General features: G+C 43.7%; 1 protein-coding gene across 1 annotated transcript; it reads right to left on the reverse strand.

Annotated features, from left to right (window-relative positions):
• Positions 1–1782: 1782 nt before the first annotated feature.
• Positions 1783–17479, reverse strand: kcnj4 (potassium inwardly rectifying channel subfamily J member 4). Its single transcript, XM_049014604.1, has 4 exons — positions 17164–17479; positions 6618–6836; positions 3974–4199; positions 1783–3371 (listed from the first exon to the last, which is right to left on the reverse strand). The coding sequence occupies exons 3-4, from the start codon at positions 3994–3996 to the stop codon at positions 1802–1804; spliced, it is 1593 nt and encodes a 530-aa protein (XP_048870561.1). The 5' UTR covers positions 3997–4199; positions 6618–6836; positions 17164–17479; the 3' UTR covers positions 1783–1801.
• Positions 17480–19051: the final 1572 nt, after the last annotated feature.

Here is a 19051-nt window from a genome sequence, read left to right on the forward strand (position 1 = left end):
TGCTGACAGATATGCAAATTTAGGGTTGACGAATGTATATGACAGATTCAGTAGCTTGTATGGAGAAACAAAGTGCGATACGCGAAGAGTGGGAGATAGATGAGCGTGATTTTGTTTAAACAATCGTGAGGAAGATGGCATAAATAAGAACGAAATCCTACTTTCAGACGCACGCAGAAGCACACAAAACACTCCAGACACTAGATATATCAGGTAAAACTGTGCAATTCAATATGATCTGAATAGATGCACAGTAACCTGCTAAAATGTTACGCTCTTTTACACACTCCCGCCACGCAGAGTTATAAAACTACGAAAAACTTCTTAAAACCCAGTAAATTTACATTCATTTACAATTTCACTGGAAAATGCAGAAATGCACGTTAAATAGCTTGTTTGCATACACAGTCATATTTCATGTGGTGGACACAATTTAGTATTTTTCTTGTTCAGCTTTTTGGCTTGCGGACGGGAAATCATCCCGTTTTAGGGAGACACATTTCTGTAAGTTATGTCTAGGTCTATGAGCCAGCATTAGGTAAAGATAAAATGGTACTTTTAAAATTGTTTGAACGCAGCTCGATCTCTAAAATAGATGAACTTATATTCAAGCTCACAGTGGTGCTCATGTAATCTTCCTTGGTGTAAATTGTGTTAACTTTGACTGGGATCGGGAAGTTCTCTCAGACAATACAGCGGAAAAGCGCTGTCTCAAACCTATTTTTTGTCCGAATTATACAAAATGTGTTGAGTAATTTTCACTGGGGCGTGGCTAAGAGACAACGCATGAGCACTGATCTTAAGCCATTTGACTGAAAATAATAAACATGCTTGCATTCATTTACGGATCCTCTTACAATTTCAAGGCTGCATTGCAAGGGAGATTTCTTTAGAAGTGAAGAAGGGGAATCACCCAGTCTCACATATCATGCTTTGGACTTGTTTCCTTGCTGTTCTCAGTGAGAGAGTGAGGTTTATCCTTGGAATAGAAGCTCAATGTTTTCTGGAAAACGTCTCAGTTTTCATTTTGAGAGTTTTTTCGTTTCGCTTTTCGTTTAAGTCTTTCGTCTGTTTTCACTCACAGGAAAGGAGGTTAGTTCAGAGGGGATGGTGAGTGGCAGGACATCCACGTGGCTGTGACCGGAAGATTACTGGTTCAAGGCTCAGCAGAAGAGTCGCCTATCCAGGGGCCCTTAAACGAGACCCTTAGCCCCCCAGCTCCAGGGCTGCTGCACACTGGCTGACCCTGTGCTGTGACCCCCAATGGAGAGAAAGCTGGGGTAGTAAAGAGAACCATTCCAGTGTGCTTGTGCTCATACTTGTGCAAATGGCAAATAAAGGATATAATCTATTTTCATTATGTTAAGGCCATCAATCGAATGGGATAGTTTGACCAGTGAAAGAACCTGGAAATGAACTGCTTGGAGGACTTGTTAGCAGTCTCCACAAGTTCCTCGTAGGTTATGGTGTCACGCTGAACATGATTCAGATCCATCTGGACCAATCAACACGCAGCACCCTCTGAGACAACCCCTCCCCTGAGATTAAGATGGAATTCAAGATGAAGGGTGGCAGGACGTTTACATTTCCTGGGCCTCCTTTTGCGGGAATGGAGACAGAGGGTTGAGAGAGAGAACTAGTGAAGGGTTAAGAGTGAGAGAGGGGAAAAGGGCAGTAAAAATGGCTATGAATGAAAAATTGGACTCTAGATGTTAGACAACAGATGAGCACTTAAGATTCATACAACAGCTAGTGTTGGTCTAACAGAGAACTGGGCAGAAGCTTTCATTATCTCCTCTTCTCAGATTTCAGACTCCCTCCTGAAGCTCAGTGGGTCGAGAGGCAGCATCTTAAATCCTATTTGATTCTCCATGTCCATGACACACAACATTTCGCTTGGTTGTTCTTGGTACCTCTCCTGGAAATCTACAGGGACTGTCCGCTCTTCCCCTTCTCCTCCATCTCGCTCCCTGAGCCCATCCGCTTCGTCTTCTTCCTCCCCGCAGTGCAACGCGACCTCGTTCTCATAACAGAAGGCGCTGGGGGAGTGAGGGGGCATGAGGCGGTGGGAGGTCTTGGGGCTCGCAGGTGACATAGAGCGGGAGGTGGCAGAAGATGACCTGCTGACCATCTCTTTCAGTTTCCTGGCGCTGCAGTTGGGTGTGGAGGGGACCTTGTAGGTCTTGTGGAAGCGAGAATAGTCTACCTGGTAGCGGTCTTGCTTCTCAAACACCACCGGCTCAAACCTGTGGCCCCAGAGAATCTCCCGGGCCAGGTATGAGCTCCTTGCTTGGGTAGTCATAGCTGTGGCCTCCACCATTCCCTCCAGAATCACCACAATCTCAAAGTCCTCTTTCTCCAGATCAGCTCTGCTCATGTTATATAATGGACTCTGTTCATCAATTTCGTGGACAATGACCAGTGGAGCCACCAAGAAGAGTCTATCCAGACCCTCATCATAGCCCACGTTGATGTCTGTTTGTTCCAGAGGGATATATTCCCCCTCTGCTGTGACATAGGGTCTGATGAGTTGGGCCCTGACATGGGCCTCCACTATGTGACTCTTCCTCAGGTTGCCCAAACGCCACATTAGACACAGTTTTCCATCCCTGAGAGCCACAACAGCGTTGTGAGAGAACAGCAGCGTCTGGGCCCTCTTCTTGGGCCGCACCATCTTAGCCATGATGGTGCCGATCATGAACGAGTCGATGATGCAGCCCACGATTGACTGGACCACCACGGTTGCCACGGCAGCAGGACACTCCTCAGTCACGCAGCGGAACCCGTATCCAATGGTGGTCTGTGTCTCGATAGAGAACAGGAAGGCCCCCAGGAAATTGTTGACGTGAAGTATGCAGGGCTTCCACGGTTGTCCTGACCCACCTCCAGACCTGCTGCCACCTCCTCCTGGCGAGAAGGAGCCTGGGCGTGGGTCAAAGTCCCCGTGGGCTAAGGCTACGCCCCAGAAGATCAGACCAAAGAGCAGCCAGGAGATCAGAAAAGTTGCGGTGAAGATCATCAGCATGTACCTCCAACGGATGTCGACACACGTGGTGAAGATGTCTGCCAGGTAGCGGCGAGGCTTGTCCTCCATGTTGTTGAAGACGACGTTGCACTGTCCGTTCTTCTTCACGAACCGGCTCCGGAGGCGCCCTGAGCCGATGGTGGTGATCTTGCGGCCGTTGTAGCTGCTGTCGCTCTCCTGCGTCGCCAGGGCTCCCGCGGCTCCTCCAAGCCGCCCTCCTCGTCCTCCTCCCCCCGCGGGGTCCATGCTCAGTGGGTGCTGCAGTCTGTTCAGGGAGCCGTCGCCGTTGTGCAGCTCAAGGCTGGGAATTTTGAGGCCCTCCTCGTCAGGTGACACGGTGCTGTACCTGGAGGAACGGCGGCAAACGGGCTTCAGATACCGCTGTCATGACAGGTGAATGTCAGCTACTCCTACAGAAAGACTATTCAGGACTCTCTGCAATGAATTGAGGATTAATTAGAACTCTCCATCCATCCATCCATCCATCCATCCATCTCCAAACCTCTTATCCAGTACATGACTGTGGGGATTTTGAACTATGAAGCAACATTTATTTTAATTGTTTTTCTCTTCCAATTGTACCTTTCCCCAGTTGTGTTTATGGGCTTCCTTTGACCAACTTTCTTCACAAGAAAACAATGCATAACCTGTGGGGGTGTCTGCTTATGTGCTCATTGTCATGTTACAGATTATACTGGACATTAGAGAGTGTCAGGACATCGCCCCTCCAGGAACATAGTAATATTAGCATTTTATCACGCATTCAAATTGTTACCTATGGTGACTGCTCCATTGCTTGTCCCTCATTAGCACCTGTATGACTGCCGAACTGTCAAATGTGCATTTGTCCTTGTCTGAGTCTAGGTATGTGACAAGATGTTGGCTTTCAAAAGATACACTCCCCGGCTGCGGGTGGCAGCTCCGGAAGCGAGCGGCGCATCTTCTCACCTGTTTACCCGCGCTGTTCCCATGAAGCTCAAGGCTTGCAGAGGGTAACTGGGGCAGGGCTGTTTGGTGCTGGGAATGTGCTCGGACGTGCTGGGGAATGTTGGGCTGGCCAGCTTGTATGGGGGTGTGGGGGGAGGGTGGGTAGTGGCAGTGATCTACTCGGAAAGATTGAGGATCGGCATAGTGGCCGGTGACATCGAGTCCAAGGAGACGTTTCTTGTCATTTCTACACACAATAAGGGAAGATGGAGAACTTAGGTCAGTTTCAGTCCTTTGTGATACATCTGTAAACATGTTAATATTCATTGTTCATTCATGTAAACATGTTAATACTCATTTTTCAGTGGATTGTGTTCAAATGAATATATTTTGGTGTTTATTATTACTGTCAGCTAAAGAGTTTCCTCCAGTCTCTAAATGTCAGAATTCATGGCTAAATTTGATATAGAGAGTTGAGTCGTGGATCAGTATGAATTCAACATGGATCTAAACATCAAGGCAAATAAAAAAACATACTGTGTACAGCGCTGCTGCTAAAACATCAAGCAAAGCAATTATTTTTTAATTCTGTTCGGTTATGATTGCTGTGCAGTTGAATGTGATAATAAGATGTCCTGAATTTGGGGTCCTTTATGCTCCTGCTTCTATCTAGTAGAATGTCTGTGATTTAATTGTTCTTTCAGTGGAATGTATGGCTCCCAAAGTGTCGGATCTGCCTGAAAACATCAGCATATTATAATTCTAAACAACTTTTAATGGCTTTTAAATTGACTAGCGGGCAGTCCACAGTGATAGTAACTCAATTATAGGAGTGACATCGATCGGAATGCCACAAAGGCTGGAATTATTTCCATTTAATATCTTCTTTCATATTCTCCACACAGCAAAGGTCTATGACATTTTTTGGGTTCTTATTTTTAGATTTTTAAAAACTATTTGAAAAGCGTTTTCTTTCAGTTACATCAAGGCAAACAGTTATACGTTACCGTTTAAATGTAGAATTTTTGGCAACCAAACGAGATTAAACCCTTATGTTACAGTGACAAAGTGCCCCGTTATATCATTATGTTGTTTTCCGGATATTTTTTTTGTAATAAAATGGATGTATCTTTAAGACGTTTTATTACCGCTGCTTTTGGTAAATTCACATGTGGCACAGGGTCCAATGCAGTACAGAAAATTAGCATTGCGGTGCTAATATTTTATTAGCATGGTGTAACTGTGACTTTCGTGTTTATGAATTTCCTATGTGTGCATTACAGGTTAAATCCATCTGCGTACAACACATTCCCGGATTTCAGGGATTCCTGGTGCATTATGCGTGTGTGAATGTGTACCAGCCCTGTTGCGTGTTACATATGATAGACACAAAACATTTAAAAATCACTGGGATTGTGCTGATTAAAAGCAAATTCTGATTTGTTATCCCGCTCAGGGTTGTGGGAGGGCCTGGAGCCGATCCCAGGCAGCACAGGCCACATGGCTGGGCTCCACCCTGGATGGGATTCTAGACATTGTTCGGCACATTGTATTAAACACTCGCTTCTATATTCACTGCTGAAAAGAAGTATCAAGACTAACCAAGGCAGGGGCTTCCTTACAGTACATAGTCAATTTAATTTTGATGGGATACAATAATTTAATTGCTTATTAAAATATATTTTCTTTTATCCCCATGACCCTGATCGGGATAATAGGCGATAAAATGGATGAATCAGTGGATTTTTCCTTTATAATGACAAGATGTACGTTATGTACTCATACAGTTCCTAATTAAGAATGCAGGCAGCCCTGCCAGTTAAAGTGCTTTGGCAGCGTGAGGTGAGTGATGGACAAAACAGACGCCAGCTTTCTCAACCGAACACGGTCGTGTCGCACCGCATTGCGAAAGAAAAAGACAGTCCGCAGTCTGTCCTCGTGCCCGGTGACGACGCGCTGATTACTGAGAGCAATAACGGCTCGGAGATTCACGCGTACATAACATTGTAATGTCAGTCAAGGTAAAAGTACCTATTATTAGTACGACATCACAGCTGATGTGTTACTGATTATAAAATTTCTTCATTCTCCTATGGTCCAAGGCTGTTTGCCCTCGCCTGGGAGACAGGAGGGTACATACTGCCCGGGTCACCCTGGACTGGATGCACGTCCGTCGCAGCTATCATAATAGCTGATTATCAAACAATAAGATACCAAATTTACCATCATTAGGTTTCCTACTTCCAGTAACTACACTTACAATAATTTTAAAGGAGAGAAGAATCGTCTTTGCAGTACAAGCATTCCTTGGAAAAATCAATTCGGAAATGTTGTGATTCAGACTTCCGATCTAGTCCAATAAGTCACAAACCCAGTGCACACGTTGGCCCTCAGACCCAAGGTTAGCAACCTGCGTTTTAAGGCAAATAAGCTCTATTTTCTGTGGATATATCAAAATCGACATTATTCCAAATGCAGCATTACGCAAAGCGTCGCTGATGTTTCACCTTTTCTGTATTTTAAGTTATTTGGCCTAAGCTGATTGTTCTGCGTGTTCCATTAAAAATCTGATGTTGTTGATCGGAATTAGTTTTAATTCATAAATTAATGCAGTGCACTGGAATATGTGTCTCTCAACAAAGCTCCGCCGATTGTTTTTTGTCACCTTTGTGTGCTCTACTGCGACAGAGTTTCCAGGTTCCCATTATGAACTTTGGCCTCTACATTCGCCTGTGTGCACTCGACCAGCAGTGCGCTTCAGTCACCAGCCCGGGGGCCATTAGCGTGACCTCTGGATGAACGGCTCCTCTCTCTCTCTCGCTTCATTAGCGCCCTCGCTGCCCTGGTGTGCAGCAGCGTAAAATCCCTCCGTGGCACCGTCAGCCTGTGGTGGAAAGAGGAAAAAAAAAAACGCTGGTGGAAGAGAGCGCTTTCAACTAAAGCAGGAGACAACAAGCCATTAGCTTTCTCGATCACTATTTCTGATGTAGTGGTACTTGTTGTGGGGGGCTTAGGAGACCAAAGCAGGCTAATGGAGAGACTGCAAGCCTGCGTCAAACTACAGAAATAAATCAAGTTTCAAGATACGTTGTCACCTGTGTTCCGAGGAGCACTCATATGCCTCTGAGAAATATTGTCAACATGTAATACTTCAGTTCCTCAGTGATCACTAAGAGAAGAGACGCTCTCTGTTCAAGCCTATGCACTCTAGATCGCATCATTAACCAGGTATTTTTGTTCTGCATTACTAATTATAAATAGTTGCAACCACGTTTGCCACATAATAACAGTTTGCAGTTGTCACATTCTGAAAGAAACTGTCTCTAGAATGTTTATGTAATTTTGCATAAGTTTTGCATAAATCCCACGCATGACCATTATATTCTAATTCCCGTGCAATTTCTTACATTACCAATCTAAGGATACATTGGCAGAAGACTCCTAAATGCTGGCTTTTGTCTTGTAATGCCCACGGAGGTATAGGAAGGATTTTGTTCTGTCATGAAGGGAAACATTTGGTGATACCACATTACAGTTTACATTTCCCATCGTGTGGGATCAGAGCACCAATCGCTTAACTTTCAGAATCTTTATGCTATAATTTCTTGGGCTGGTCGTGCTTAAACTTCCCCGTCTCACTGTAGCAGCTGGAGCTGCCTGGAGACCCGGGGGGTGTCGGGGGCCCAGTAGGATGACTCTCCTTTGAGTAATGTTGTGATTCTCACTTCTTGTTGAGCGTGATCGTTAGTGCAACGGTGTCTGTAGTAAGCTACTTTTTTTTTCATTCAGAGCGTGACTAACAGTGTGTAGCCTATATCTTGTGTGTGTGTGTGTGTGTGTGTGTGTGTGTGTGTGTGTGTGTGTGCGTGTGTGTGTGTGTGTGTGTGTGTGTGTGTGTGTGTGTGTGTGTGTGTGTGTGTGTGTGTGTGTGTGTGTGTGTGTGTGTGCGCGTCAGACAAACTGGAGATAGTTTATTGATTATTAATCCAACTCCACCCCTTCCTCACGTAACCTCGGCAAAAAGAAATTCTGAATATAAACCAGCCCTGTGTCACGTGGCTCTTTTGTCGCCCCCCGTGACATTAATACACAGTTTTATCAGTCTAGCAAATGATTTGGTCAGTCCTTGTTTTATTCATCCAAATAAAAAGGCTCCGGTCCTGCAGGGCTCCCGTCCAGTGGCTTTTCTATCCTGCCTGGCTTCTGATGAGCCTCACCTGCTCTCAGGTAACTACCATCCTCCTTTCAAATGTAGGACATGCAACTTTCTCAGGACAAATGATACTCACCAGCGGTGGGAATAGAGCTACACCCTTAGTCAAGGATAGAGACACACCACTGTAACATACTTTTTATATCACGCCCACCCTCCTCCCATCGTATATGACCCCAACCCTCTGCCTGTCTACCAGCTTCCTGTGTCATTCAAAGGGAATCAGGACAGGAACAACCAGAATGACCTGTTGAATTATCTTCCCAGCCAATTACCATGTTTTCTCTGATTACTGCATGCTTGATGCATACCGCCCTGTCCCTCTGTCACTTCACATATTCCTTTGTCCATTTGCCAATATCTAGCCCTGGGGAACAGGGACGGCCTGATGTCATGGCGGTCATTGTCAGGTGACTCCATTGGCCACTATTAGGGCATTAAATCACATCAAGGCGTCATTTCTATGTACGGGGGGTCAAGTTCCCCGAAGGACCATTGCTAGGCACAAACCTGGAGCAGAGGCCCCCCCATTACTCAAATTGCTCATTTTTTTCCTCAAATACCTGCTTCATGTACAACGTGCTGTATAACATGCAATTTGAACTTCCCTTGCATAGTCCCCCAATACTACAATTGCCATAGTGATGCCCCCCTACAGGGGTCAGTAATGTCTGAGTCAAATCGAAATAAAAAAAAGATCGTAGGGACTATTTAAAAACATTAGTCTTGCTGCGTTATCAGTCCTCAGTCCTGATTCTTGTCTCGGGTGCCGATACACAAATTGCTGGATGCGCGCTGTGGTACATCGGCTATTACAGACACACTACTGTGCTCGCTGTGGAGCACAGACCCGGACCGCAAACCCGGAATATACTCCAGGCTCTCCACAACCCTGTACTAGGTGGCTACTGAAAGATGGATGGATGGATTAATTGTATGGATGCACAAATGGAAAAAGCCCAACGTCATGTCATGTTAGCCACTCGATGCTCGACAGTGTTAGGAAATAACATGCCGGTAAATAATGTTCTCGAAGTTGACGAGGTCTGTCCAGGAGCAACAACCAAGCGAACAGTGGTAGAAGACAAACTACGTGGGCTTGACATTGGCTGATAACATCTCCTTAGAGAAAAATGGTCAGAGGCGCAACCATTGAAAGAATACATGTCAGAAGTGGGCTGGATATTGATTTCTAACAGTCCCGTGATTCAGTCCAAATGGCTTTACTCAGCGTATTAGAAAATTAACTGATACTGATTAACTGAAAAGGGGAACAGAAAAAATGCCATTGTCAAAGTAACCAGCTTTTGGTTGAGTTTTTGATTCAGATAAATAACCAATCAGAATGTAGAGGAGGTGGGACCAAGAAACTAAAGGAGGCGGGACCAAGATATCTGATTGCTTGGACCCACCTCTTCTACAATTTGATTGGTTATCTCTCTGAACCAATAATTTTTCCTTCTACCCTCAGAACATTTTTGTGTAAGTAAAACTCCTATGAGCCAACGCACACCTTTGGCAACTGATGCTGCTACTGGTAAACTGGCCTCATGTGGATGGTGTTTGGCGCTGTTATTATGGTAAATCCACATAACAACAAACTGGCTCCTATGCACATTTCTGAAGCTCATGTTGCTGATGATCCAGCAGAATGAATGACGTGGAGTGTGGGAGATATCACCTTCCCTCAGTTTTCTGTTCTGATCGGCACTGTTCATTCACTCTTCATAGTTGTTTGACGATAAATACTTTATTTGCCATTTGCACAAGTACAGGTATATCGGAGTGCTTCTCTTCACCTACCCCATCTTGCTCTCCATAGCTTGGGGGTCAGTCAATGTGCAGCCCCCCGAGCTGGGGGTTAAGGGCCTTGCTCAAGCGCCCACAGACATATGACTGTTCTGCTGAGGCCAAGGCTTCAGCCAGTGATCTTCTGATCACAGGTACAGAGACTCAGCCCGCTGAGCCATTCGCTGCCCCAGTGGAAGGATCACCTTCTATTGATTCAGTGGAAAGACGCGGTAAATTACAAGGTTTGACCTGGCACTTGATGGTACTTCACTGGCTACATTTCAGCCATATACCGAGTACTTCTCTATAACATTTGTGGGCCCATGAGATATAGGTATATGTGCTGAATATGACATGTTTAACGTGAGTGCTCTCTGTCCCTAGTATTCTCTGTCCACTCACCGAGGCAGCTTGCGTAGCAATTGCAGTATGATTGATGACCTCTGCATATCTTTTTTATAGGTATTGAACTCAATTTCCATATAACGCATATTCTTAGATTCCTTTTGTCTTCAATGAACATCATTTCTTTCTGCTGGCAGAAGTGCACGTGCTCCTCATACTGTCAGGCACGACGTTAAAGTCAAAGGGCAATACTGATAATACGAGCTTTTCAAACTTCTGGATGGCAGGATTTAAGTTTCGCTAAAAATTGATTATTGGTTGATCCCAAGTGGCTTAAAGCAGTTGGCGATTAATAGCTCATGCTAATCCCACCTTCTGTAGATTTTAAAAGCTCCATTTCTCCCAATGACTAGGTAATGGAACCAAATCTGAGCTAGCATATCAAAATGTTCCATCAAAGAGCGTTGTAATGCATAGCCAGTGAAACTATCCGTCTGTAATTAAATTATGATAACGGTGTTTAGCCGTTTCCATGGGAACTTTGCTCTTTAACAGAGTGGTTAAATATGTCAAGTTCCAACGATTTAGTGCACTAGAAATAGAGGGATGGAGAGGAGAGACACGATGGAGGGGAGTAAGAGCACTAAAGCGAGTGACTCACAGAGTGCAGGACTGATTCACCATGCTGGCAGGGACGTGCTGAATCACTTGTGAGGCTTTGGGTTTTTCCTTTGATATTTATGGTCGAATTTGTGGGAGATCAAGGCGTCGGAATGTGACTTAGCTCCGATAAACTGCAGCTTTGATCCGATTTTCTATTCCGTATTTTTCGCCTGATTTTTTTTGTCTTCAAATCTTGTCAGGCATTTTGCATTTTTTTTTTAATCCTTCCCTTCATTTTAGCTCCTCCTTCCCACACTGCATTTTCTTTTTGTCACTGACTGTTCCTTTCAACATTTGAAAAGTTGATGATTCAAATTTACAATACACGGCACGCCGACAGCTACTTCGATGACGAGACTCACGATTCACGGACTCGCTGTAGACTTGCAGCGAACAATCCGATTGGAAAAATAACACAGGTGTAATAGCTGTCTAAATTTTACCGGAGATGCTACTGTATAAGATCTGGCTTGACGGAATCAAGGTCAAAGCTCACCCAGTGCCCTGGGTCCTGTCGGCACCACATCCGACGGTGTGCAGTGATTATAACTCCTGTATGAGGTTTGCGGATTATGGGACACTCGGATGCCAAATACTGTTGGATTTCCCTCCCTGCTGTCACTATTTAGCTTCTCAGTGGAAGATTTTTATCCAAACTTAAAATTGTACCAGTTCACGCAGATGAGTGACTACATGCACTCAGGTGTGCTGTGGTGCTGAAAACATTATGAACCATTTGCAATTATCTACTGTAGATTTCTGTGTGAACGGCTTCTAAAAGCTGATCTGATTTCCATCGAAGTCATAACAAGGCGGTCTTCATAAACATCATATATAACATTTTACATTTCCAAAACATTGAACAAAAGTATAAAAACTATGTGAGCCTATTGAATACTGCCCTGTGGGAGGGAGAGTAATTGGAGTCAGGTATTCCAGTAAATTCAGGTTTGCTTTTGACCAGCCCAGTTATATAAAAAAAACATACAATTTTGGATTACCTGCCCTTCGCAGCAGCAGTGTAATATGGCCTGACCAAGAGAGATTTCACAGGACCTCAGAAGAAATGTTACAGAAGGTCCTATGATTGGAAAAGGCTTTTTAATGACCGCTGCCCTCCATTAAGTCCACAGTCAGGGGGATTGGAGAAATTGTAAACACAGCACCATGGTTATTCTCCCTAGGAGTGAGGAAGAGATATATATATATATATATATATATCTCAACGCGAAGCCATGCCGTAGGACCCTTAAAGAAGTAACAATAAACCAGAATGAAACAAGAACCTGCAGGCGTGCCTCGAATCTGTGTTCACTGGTCAAGATCATGTTGATCATGGGAGGTTCTGATGGAGGAGAAATATAATGGTGGCGGTTGGAAGCTTGATGAAGACCACCCAGATGTTCCACAGCACTGCAAGGACAATGCTTTGTGGACAGATCAGTCAAAGGCCAAAGCGTGGTGAAGGGAGTGCAATGGGGTGAAGCTGCTTTGCAGACTCACTAGATGAAGGTTGGCTCGTGCAACGTGATATTGAGATGCAAAAATATATATATATACTGACACCACAGCTGCTTCACATTTTATAATGGCCTGACCTCAATCACTGTGAAGTTCTCTGGCGTTGTGTGAAGCAGCCCATTCAAGGAAGACATTTCAAAAACATACAGAGGAATAGACCAGAATATTATCTAACTCTATTGCCCAGGGTCTGATCAACAGCTACAGAAAGTGTTTGAGTTTATGCTGATAACTGAAATTACAATAAATATTGGGGCTCACACACTTTTTCCATGAATGTCTTTGAATGTTTAAATGCTGGTTTCTATTGAACCAGTATCAGAATGTATTCACTGGTGAGACTCCTAAGCACTTATATAAGTCTCTCTGGCTAAGGGCGTCTGCCAAATGCCATAAATGTAAATGTAAATGAATGTTAACCCATTTATTCAAGAAAGGCATGACAATGTGGAATGCTGTGTCTATCATTCGTTAAAGAAGACTGTATTTAACAAGCAAATATGTCAGTTTCCTAAGTGCACAGCAACAGCGTCCCGATCTGTAATCACACACATGACACAAAAGGTGCATCCCAGGTAGGGATGGGCATTTCTGACAGAAATACTAGTCAAATTTCTAACTGAAATTAAATTAACTTGAAAAGGTAGTTCAGTTGCTGTAGCGTACAATGACATTTTATTGCCTGCGCAGTTATGGTGAACGGTGATTTCTTTATTTTTAACAAGAAAATCCTGGAAAATGGAGGTAAACTTCAGAATGAATAAACCGCAAACTTTTTAAAGAATGAATAAATCACACATAATTTTAATGATGCTACATAATATATAAAACAGCTCATTTATTATTCAGTTTTATGACTTTTACGATTTCGTACACATTCTCGCATATTTGATAATGCTGGCTCATCTCTAACGTCAGTCACGTCAGCGTGCTTAGTGACCCTAAACTGACAAAGTGAAGGACAGGAGAAGGTGGCAAAGATTTGCTGTGCCCGTACGTGTAGATGGTCTGGCCGCCCCATACCTTCCCAGTTGTTCTGTGGCACACGGCAGCCCCATCGCTATCGCCAACGGAAAAAAAAAAGAACCCTGTGGTATTTACAGTAGAGTCTGACATCCCCTTGTGCAGTAGGGGGGCGCTGTGTAGCCCAGTGAGTTAGGATGCTGTGTCTGTGATCAGACGTTCACTGGTTCAAATTCCACAGTCAACAGTGTGATTTTGCTGTTGGACCCTTAGGACAAGGTCCTTAAATCACCAATCGCTCCAGGGACGGTCTGACCATATAGTTGTACTTTCAATCCTATGTTGCTTTGAATAAAAGACACTGTAGAAACTGTAGCAAGGGGGGTTGCTTCGGAGATGGACAAGCATTAAATGAGGCTCTGACTGTGTGTAACCATCAGTCTTTGCGTACAAAGAGCCAGAAAAACAGTGATTATGAACACATTCGGTACAGCCGGCACGTTTTGACCGCGGCCATGGAGCCCTGTAGGTCTAAGAAGGGCCTCAACAGACGAGTCTGTCCCTGAAAAGCAAGCTGGCAGGAGGCAGTGCGAGTTACACTCAACCCACTCCATTAATCCCTGCCCCCTACACGCCCGCCCCCTCCACCCACCCGGCCTGGGCAGGTACCGTTTCAATGTCACTGTCCCTACGCAGGGGACGGGCCGCAGGGAATCATGGGAGGTTTCCTACATTTAGCCAAAGCACAAGGAAGTGCCCAGAGCAATGGAGACTGCATGTCATTTAAAATAAGAATAATAAGAATTCTGAAACACTTTTGGCCATTGAGTTGGTCCAGAAATCACATATGGAGGTACAATTGTAGTGCGCGGTTTAAATTTAGTCTGCTGATTGGCAAAAAAAATAATAAAACGGTGGAACTGTCCAGTTCATAGTACTGAAATTCTGCATACGGTACGGAAACTTTCCAGGAATCTCTTTACTCTCTTTACTGTGATTTGGTCTCCATTATGTCACTGACCTGTTATCGATCGGTAGCGAGAGTTATAGCCATGACTTCTGCTGTCAGTATTTAACTACATTATTATCTATTTTTCTCAGAATTGGAAGATGCCCCCTTTAAGGGTACGATTTGCGGAGCTGGTGAACTTCCAGGGAGGGGTGAGGAGTATAATCCGTAAACAGGGAGATGTGACACAGTGACCTGGTCCTCCTTCTAATCCTGCTCCTGTCATTATCTCCCTTCATGTGGCGTATAAACCCGTTTGCACTACTGCTTAATGATGCACACAGGAAATCCCCTAATTAGCAGCTCATTTTTCACTTCCGCCTTACACTTGTTGTCCAGCTGGCTTAGTGATTCCTCAACCCCAGTTTTTACGTGGATCTTTCGGCTCCATTTCCCCCCCAGACCACAGATCTTGTTTCCGCTCAAGGCCACGCGAACGACTACATTACCGCATGCCGTGTGCCGCATGCCACCTGGCCTCCACCGCATGTTTGCTTTGGCTTCGTGGAGCATTGAAGTTGCTCCCAACTGGAGATGCCTCCAGCATTTATCGGAGAAGGAACCAGAAAATGACTCCAGTCAGCAGATGACCTCAGTATGCTTCCCTTGAAGGTATTTTGGGCGAACCAGTGTGATGAGCAATGTTTCCAATCGAGTTAAAGCACCTGATGACCCCGTCTTCAAGTCTGAACTACAAAAGCACGAAAATCAACGACTCCCCTGTGACTTAATGGGAATGTTAAGTAAGGCCTTGTCCAGCATAATCAAGGAGACAAACATCTTAGCTGGTGACCTAAGAGGGCTTGTCTTCAGTTGAATCTTTTTTTACTCTTTTACTGGTGTACTTACAGGCTCACTTAATATTTAAAGAGGAGATTTTGGCCTCTCATTACTTAGAGATTGAATAATAAAAAGACTGACTACAGGCAAAAAATTTTAAATATAAAGTCTCATAATGTAAAGCCTCATAACCTAAAGCCTCATAATGTAAAGCCTCGTAACGTAAAGCCTCATAGTGTAAAGCCTCATAACCTAAAGCCTCATAATGTAAAGCCTCATAACGTAAAGCCTCATAGCGTAAAGCCTCATAACGTAAAGCCTATTTCTTGCCCTTTAGTTCTAGCAACATTGATATATTACAAATGACTATTGTTATCATTTATTGTTAATTAATTACGGAGTCTAATATTTTATATAATTAATTGCCATTGTCCAATAATAATTATTAAAAAGACATACCCAACCTCCAGATCAAAATGGACATGCAAAGCCCCAAAGCCTGCAGCAAAGCCCCACAAAGTTACACATAACTTTATCTGCGTTCTTTTTCAGTTTAAATTCCCGGTCAAATCTGTCAAAACAAACTGTTAATTTCAATATGTACATGCTAAAATTATGGCGAATAATGATGTCAGAATGTGACGTCTGAATTCATGCTCCTATAATGATATAAGGATTCTCTAATCGTGCTATTTTCCTGTGTCTTATTTGTGTTCTTTACTGCTGTACCTTCTTTTTTACGTCCCTCACAAATACTAAACAAACCGTTAGACCGTCGCCTAAATAATTGCTTTTAGTGACGTAATAATCTGTGAACGGGGTATAGCGCAGCAGTGGGACAGTCAGTGAACGCGTCTTAATTAATTAAGTTCCTCCAAGTATTGATTAGCTTAACACTCCCTAACAATAGGCATTCCCAAGCGTTCTAAGTCCTAAGCGTCACTGCTCTAGATAAAATACGCCTAAAATTCATTTAATGAAAAATGCGCCTGATTAATTGCTTTTGCAGTCGTTTTCTATCTACAATGTACTCATCTGTTCACCTTTGTAAAATCAGTTTTGTGCGCAGTGTAGGCCTATAATCGTTGATGTATCGCAGAGGCGTTGTTGGGACAATGAATCAGTTTCGTTATACAATGGTATCTTGGCATTGATATAGGTAATTTATCGTTTTGTCCCAGTTGAATCAATGTCGTATATTTTTTGTTACTCTTTAACTTATTTATGTCACGTGTTATTTTTTTTTAGCTTCGTCTTAAAATTCGCTAGAAAATTTCCTGTACGGTACACCAAATGATATTTCTCCAGTTCGGAAAATCTATGTCCTGTCACTCATAAAACATGGACAAGTGAATGAATGAAAGAAAAAATATGATGAATTATCATATATTTGCTGCATTTTAAAACTTTGTCCAACGAACCGAACTATGCATTTTACAATCACCCATTTAAAGAGATAATTCGATAAACTAAAAAAAATGGACACACCTAATTAACCTAATTGTACGGAGGGCGCAAAGGATAAAATGATGTCGCTGGTATATTACACAAACAAGAAGTACAATAACGATAACAACTTCATCCCTCAATGAGCTCACCAAAGAAAAATGTCTTAATATACTTTAGATACTGCATTTAAACACGAGTGGCTGACTTTATCAAGACTCCTGGTGCCGTAAAATTATATAACCAGGAAGAGGTTCAGAATAGCTGTTCTCTGTAACGACGTCGGCTGGAGTTAGTTATAATATTCTACATGCAGTTATGTTAGTAAATAACGTTTAAAGTTTGAAGCAAATAAATCAACGCGTTATGGATTAAAATAAGTCCACTTACAGACTAGGAAAGCATGGCAACGACGATGAAAGATAGTTAACTTAGACTAACTGAGGACTGGACATCAGGAAGTAAACATCACGAACTCACCTCCACAGTGCCAAATGTTTTGTGGCTGCAGCGCTCGAGAGAGAGAGCTGATCCTACAACTAAGTACTTCTCAGGATGAGAAACCGGTATCCTGTGCACTCTGTGGATAAGATCCAGAGCGTCTTCGGATCTGTAGGTGGACATATATTATGCTCAAGTGCTATAATTTAAATGTATTAATCTGTCTATTTGGTTATTTTCCGTTTGTCTGCATCCCAGCCTTTTGTTTGCCTTGCATTGTTACTTAATGAGACTACTATATAAGCCGCGATCTCCTTCTGTTTCCTTTCGCGCGCGTCTCTCTCACAAGCTCCTGTCCATCTCCATCTCTGCAAGTGTGTGGGTGCGGGAGAGTGAGGGAGGGAGGGAGGGATGGATGGGGGGGGGGGAGGCAGTGAGCGAGAGAGAGCCTGTCAGTTTGATTATGTCTCTGTTTGTGTAGATTTGTGTGCCCGTTTGTGCCTGGGCACTTTCCATTGGCACACATGTAGCGGGTTTCTCCACCAGTGCGAAGTCTGTCTTGTGTAATATATTGGTGTGTCGATGCCTATTTGCGCCCTTAGGCAGTACAGCAAGGACACATTCAGACAGCACCGGATGACACCTGTGCAGCATAAAAACGGGTAGCGGTTTTTAATTTATGACTATTTGAATTACGTTCAGCGGCCAGATCTTTACTAGATCAGCAACTGTTCTATTTACTGTTGTGTACCTCTGCTTACCGATACAATTTGGCCTCTTTCGTTCAGTCATTCATTTCTAGGCTTTAGAACATGCTTTATTTAGAAAAAGACACATGACCTGAAGCCTGTACCCCGGCTTACAATCCATCAGCTATTTTAACCCATGAAATATCTCCGTCCTTTGTTTTGTGGGAGCACCGTAATTGGAAGAACCCGTCAGTGTCCCAAATAGATCAAGATTGCAAACGAACATCGAGTTCTGCGTTTAAAAGGGCCAAAAGAAGAAGAAGTTGTTTCCTTTTTTAAGACTCCACATTGAAATTGTACTGGTTGTACAAACATTTTAAGATGCATTTTACTGTTGTTGTAATCTGTTGTTGTAAATAATTCAATTTCAGACACCTTTGTGCAACCATAAATGGTTTTATATATATATATATACACTTGCAAAGAATATTATAATTATTATTGTTATTGTTGTTCTTTCCAGCAATGTGATGACCTTCATGTACCCAACAGGCAAGTTCCTCCTTACATCGCCACTGCAGTACTGTGCCCAAAGAACCATCCATCCATCCATCCATCCATCCATCCATCCATCCATCCATCCATCCACATCCAGTACAAGGTCATGGTGAGTTTGGAGGTACTGCAGGAAGCAGCGAGTACATGAACTGGGATATCAATGCATTTCTGGGCAGACAGTCACACACTATAGGCAACTTCGAAATGCCACTTTAGCTAACCGCATGATTTTTGGACTTCGGGAGGGAAAGTGGGTACTTAGCAGAACCCCCCCCCCCCCCCCCCCCCCCCGAAACTCCACAGGTACGCAAGGACAGCACTGAAATACCCAGCTCTACAACCGAGAGGTTACAGTACTACCCCCCTGGGTCAATACAATTATTTAAAATGACTGTTTAATGTTTTCATTACTGTATATGATTGTTTAAAAGGAAAACGGTTTTCAAGTGACTTTATGCCAAAATGAGCAAAGTTTGTGTTCCTGTGACTGTTGCTTCAGGGTTGCCTGCGTCTTGTGTTAAGTCGCACGCCCCAGTGCGAGAGTTCACCACACGCCCAATTATTTTTGCACGCTGAGGCCCACGTGAAAACCCACAGGGCTTAACGTGCATCGGTGTCCTCGCAAGGGTGACACCATCCCAGCTCCACGCGGCCAGCAGCATCTCATCCCCCCCCCCCCC

This window comes from Brienomyrus brachyistius, chromosome 5 (genome assembly GCF_023856365.1).
Source record: "Brienomyrus brachyistius isolate T26 chromosome 5, BBRACH_0.4, whole genome shotgun sequence".
NCBI classification, from domain to species: domain Eukaryota; kingdom Metazoa; phylum Chordata; class Actinopteri; order Osteoglossiformes; family Mormyridae; genus Brienomyrus; species Brienomyrus brachyistius.

What these genes read in the sequence shown, in the direction of transcription:
- kcnj4 (XM_049014604.1), bottom strand. Translation starts at nt 3,996, where the DNA reads ATGGGAACAGCGCGGGTAAACAG. An exon ending in GGAACAGCGCGGGTAAACAG is followed by an intron (nt 3,372 to 3,973) that starts GTGAGAAGATGC and finishes CCGTTCCTCCAG; the next exon opens with GTACAGCACCGTGTCACCTG.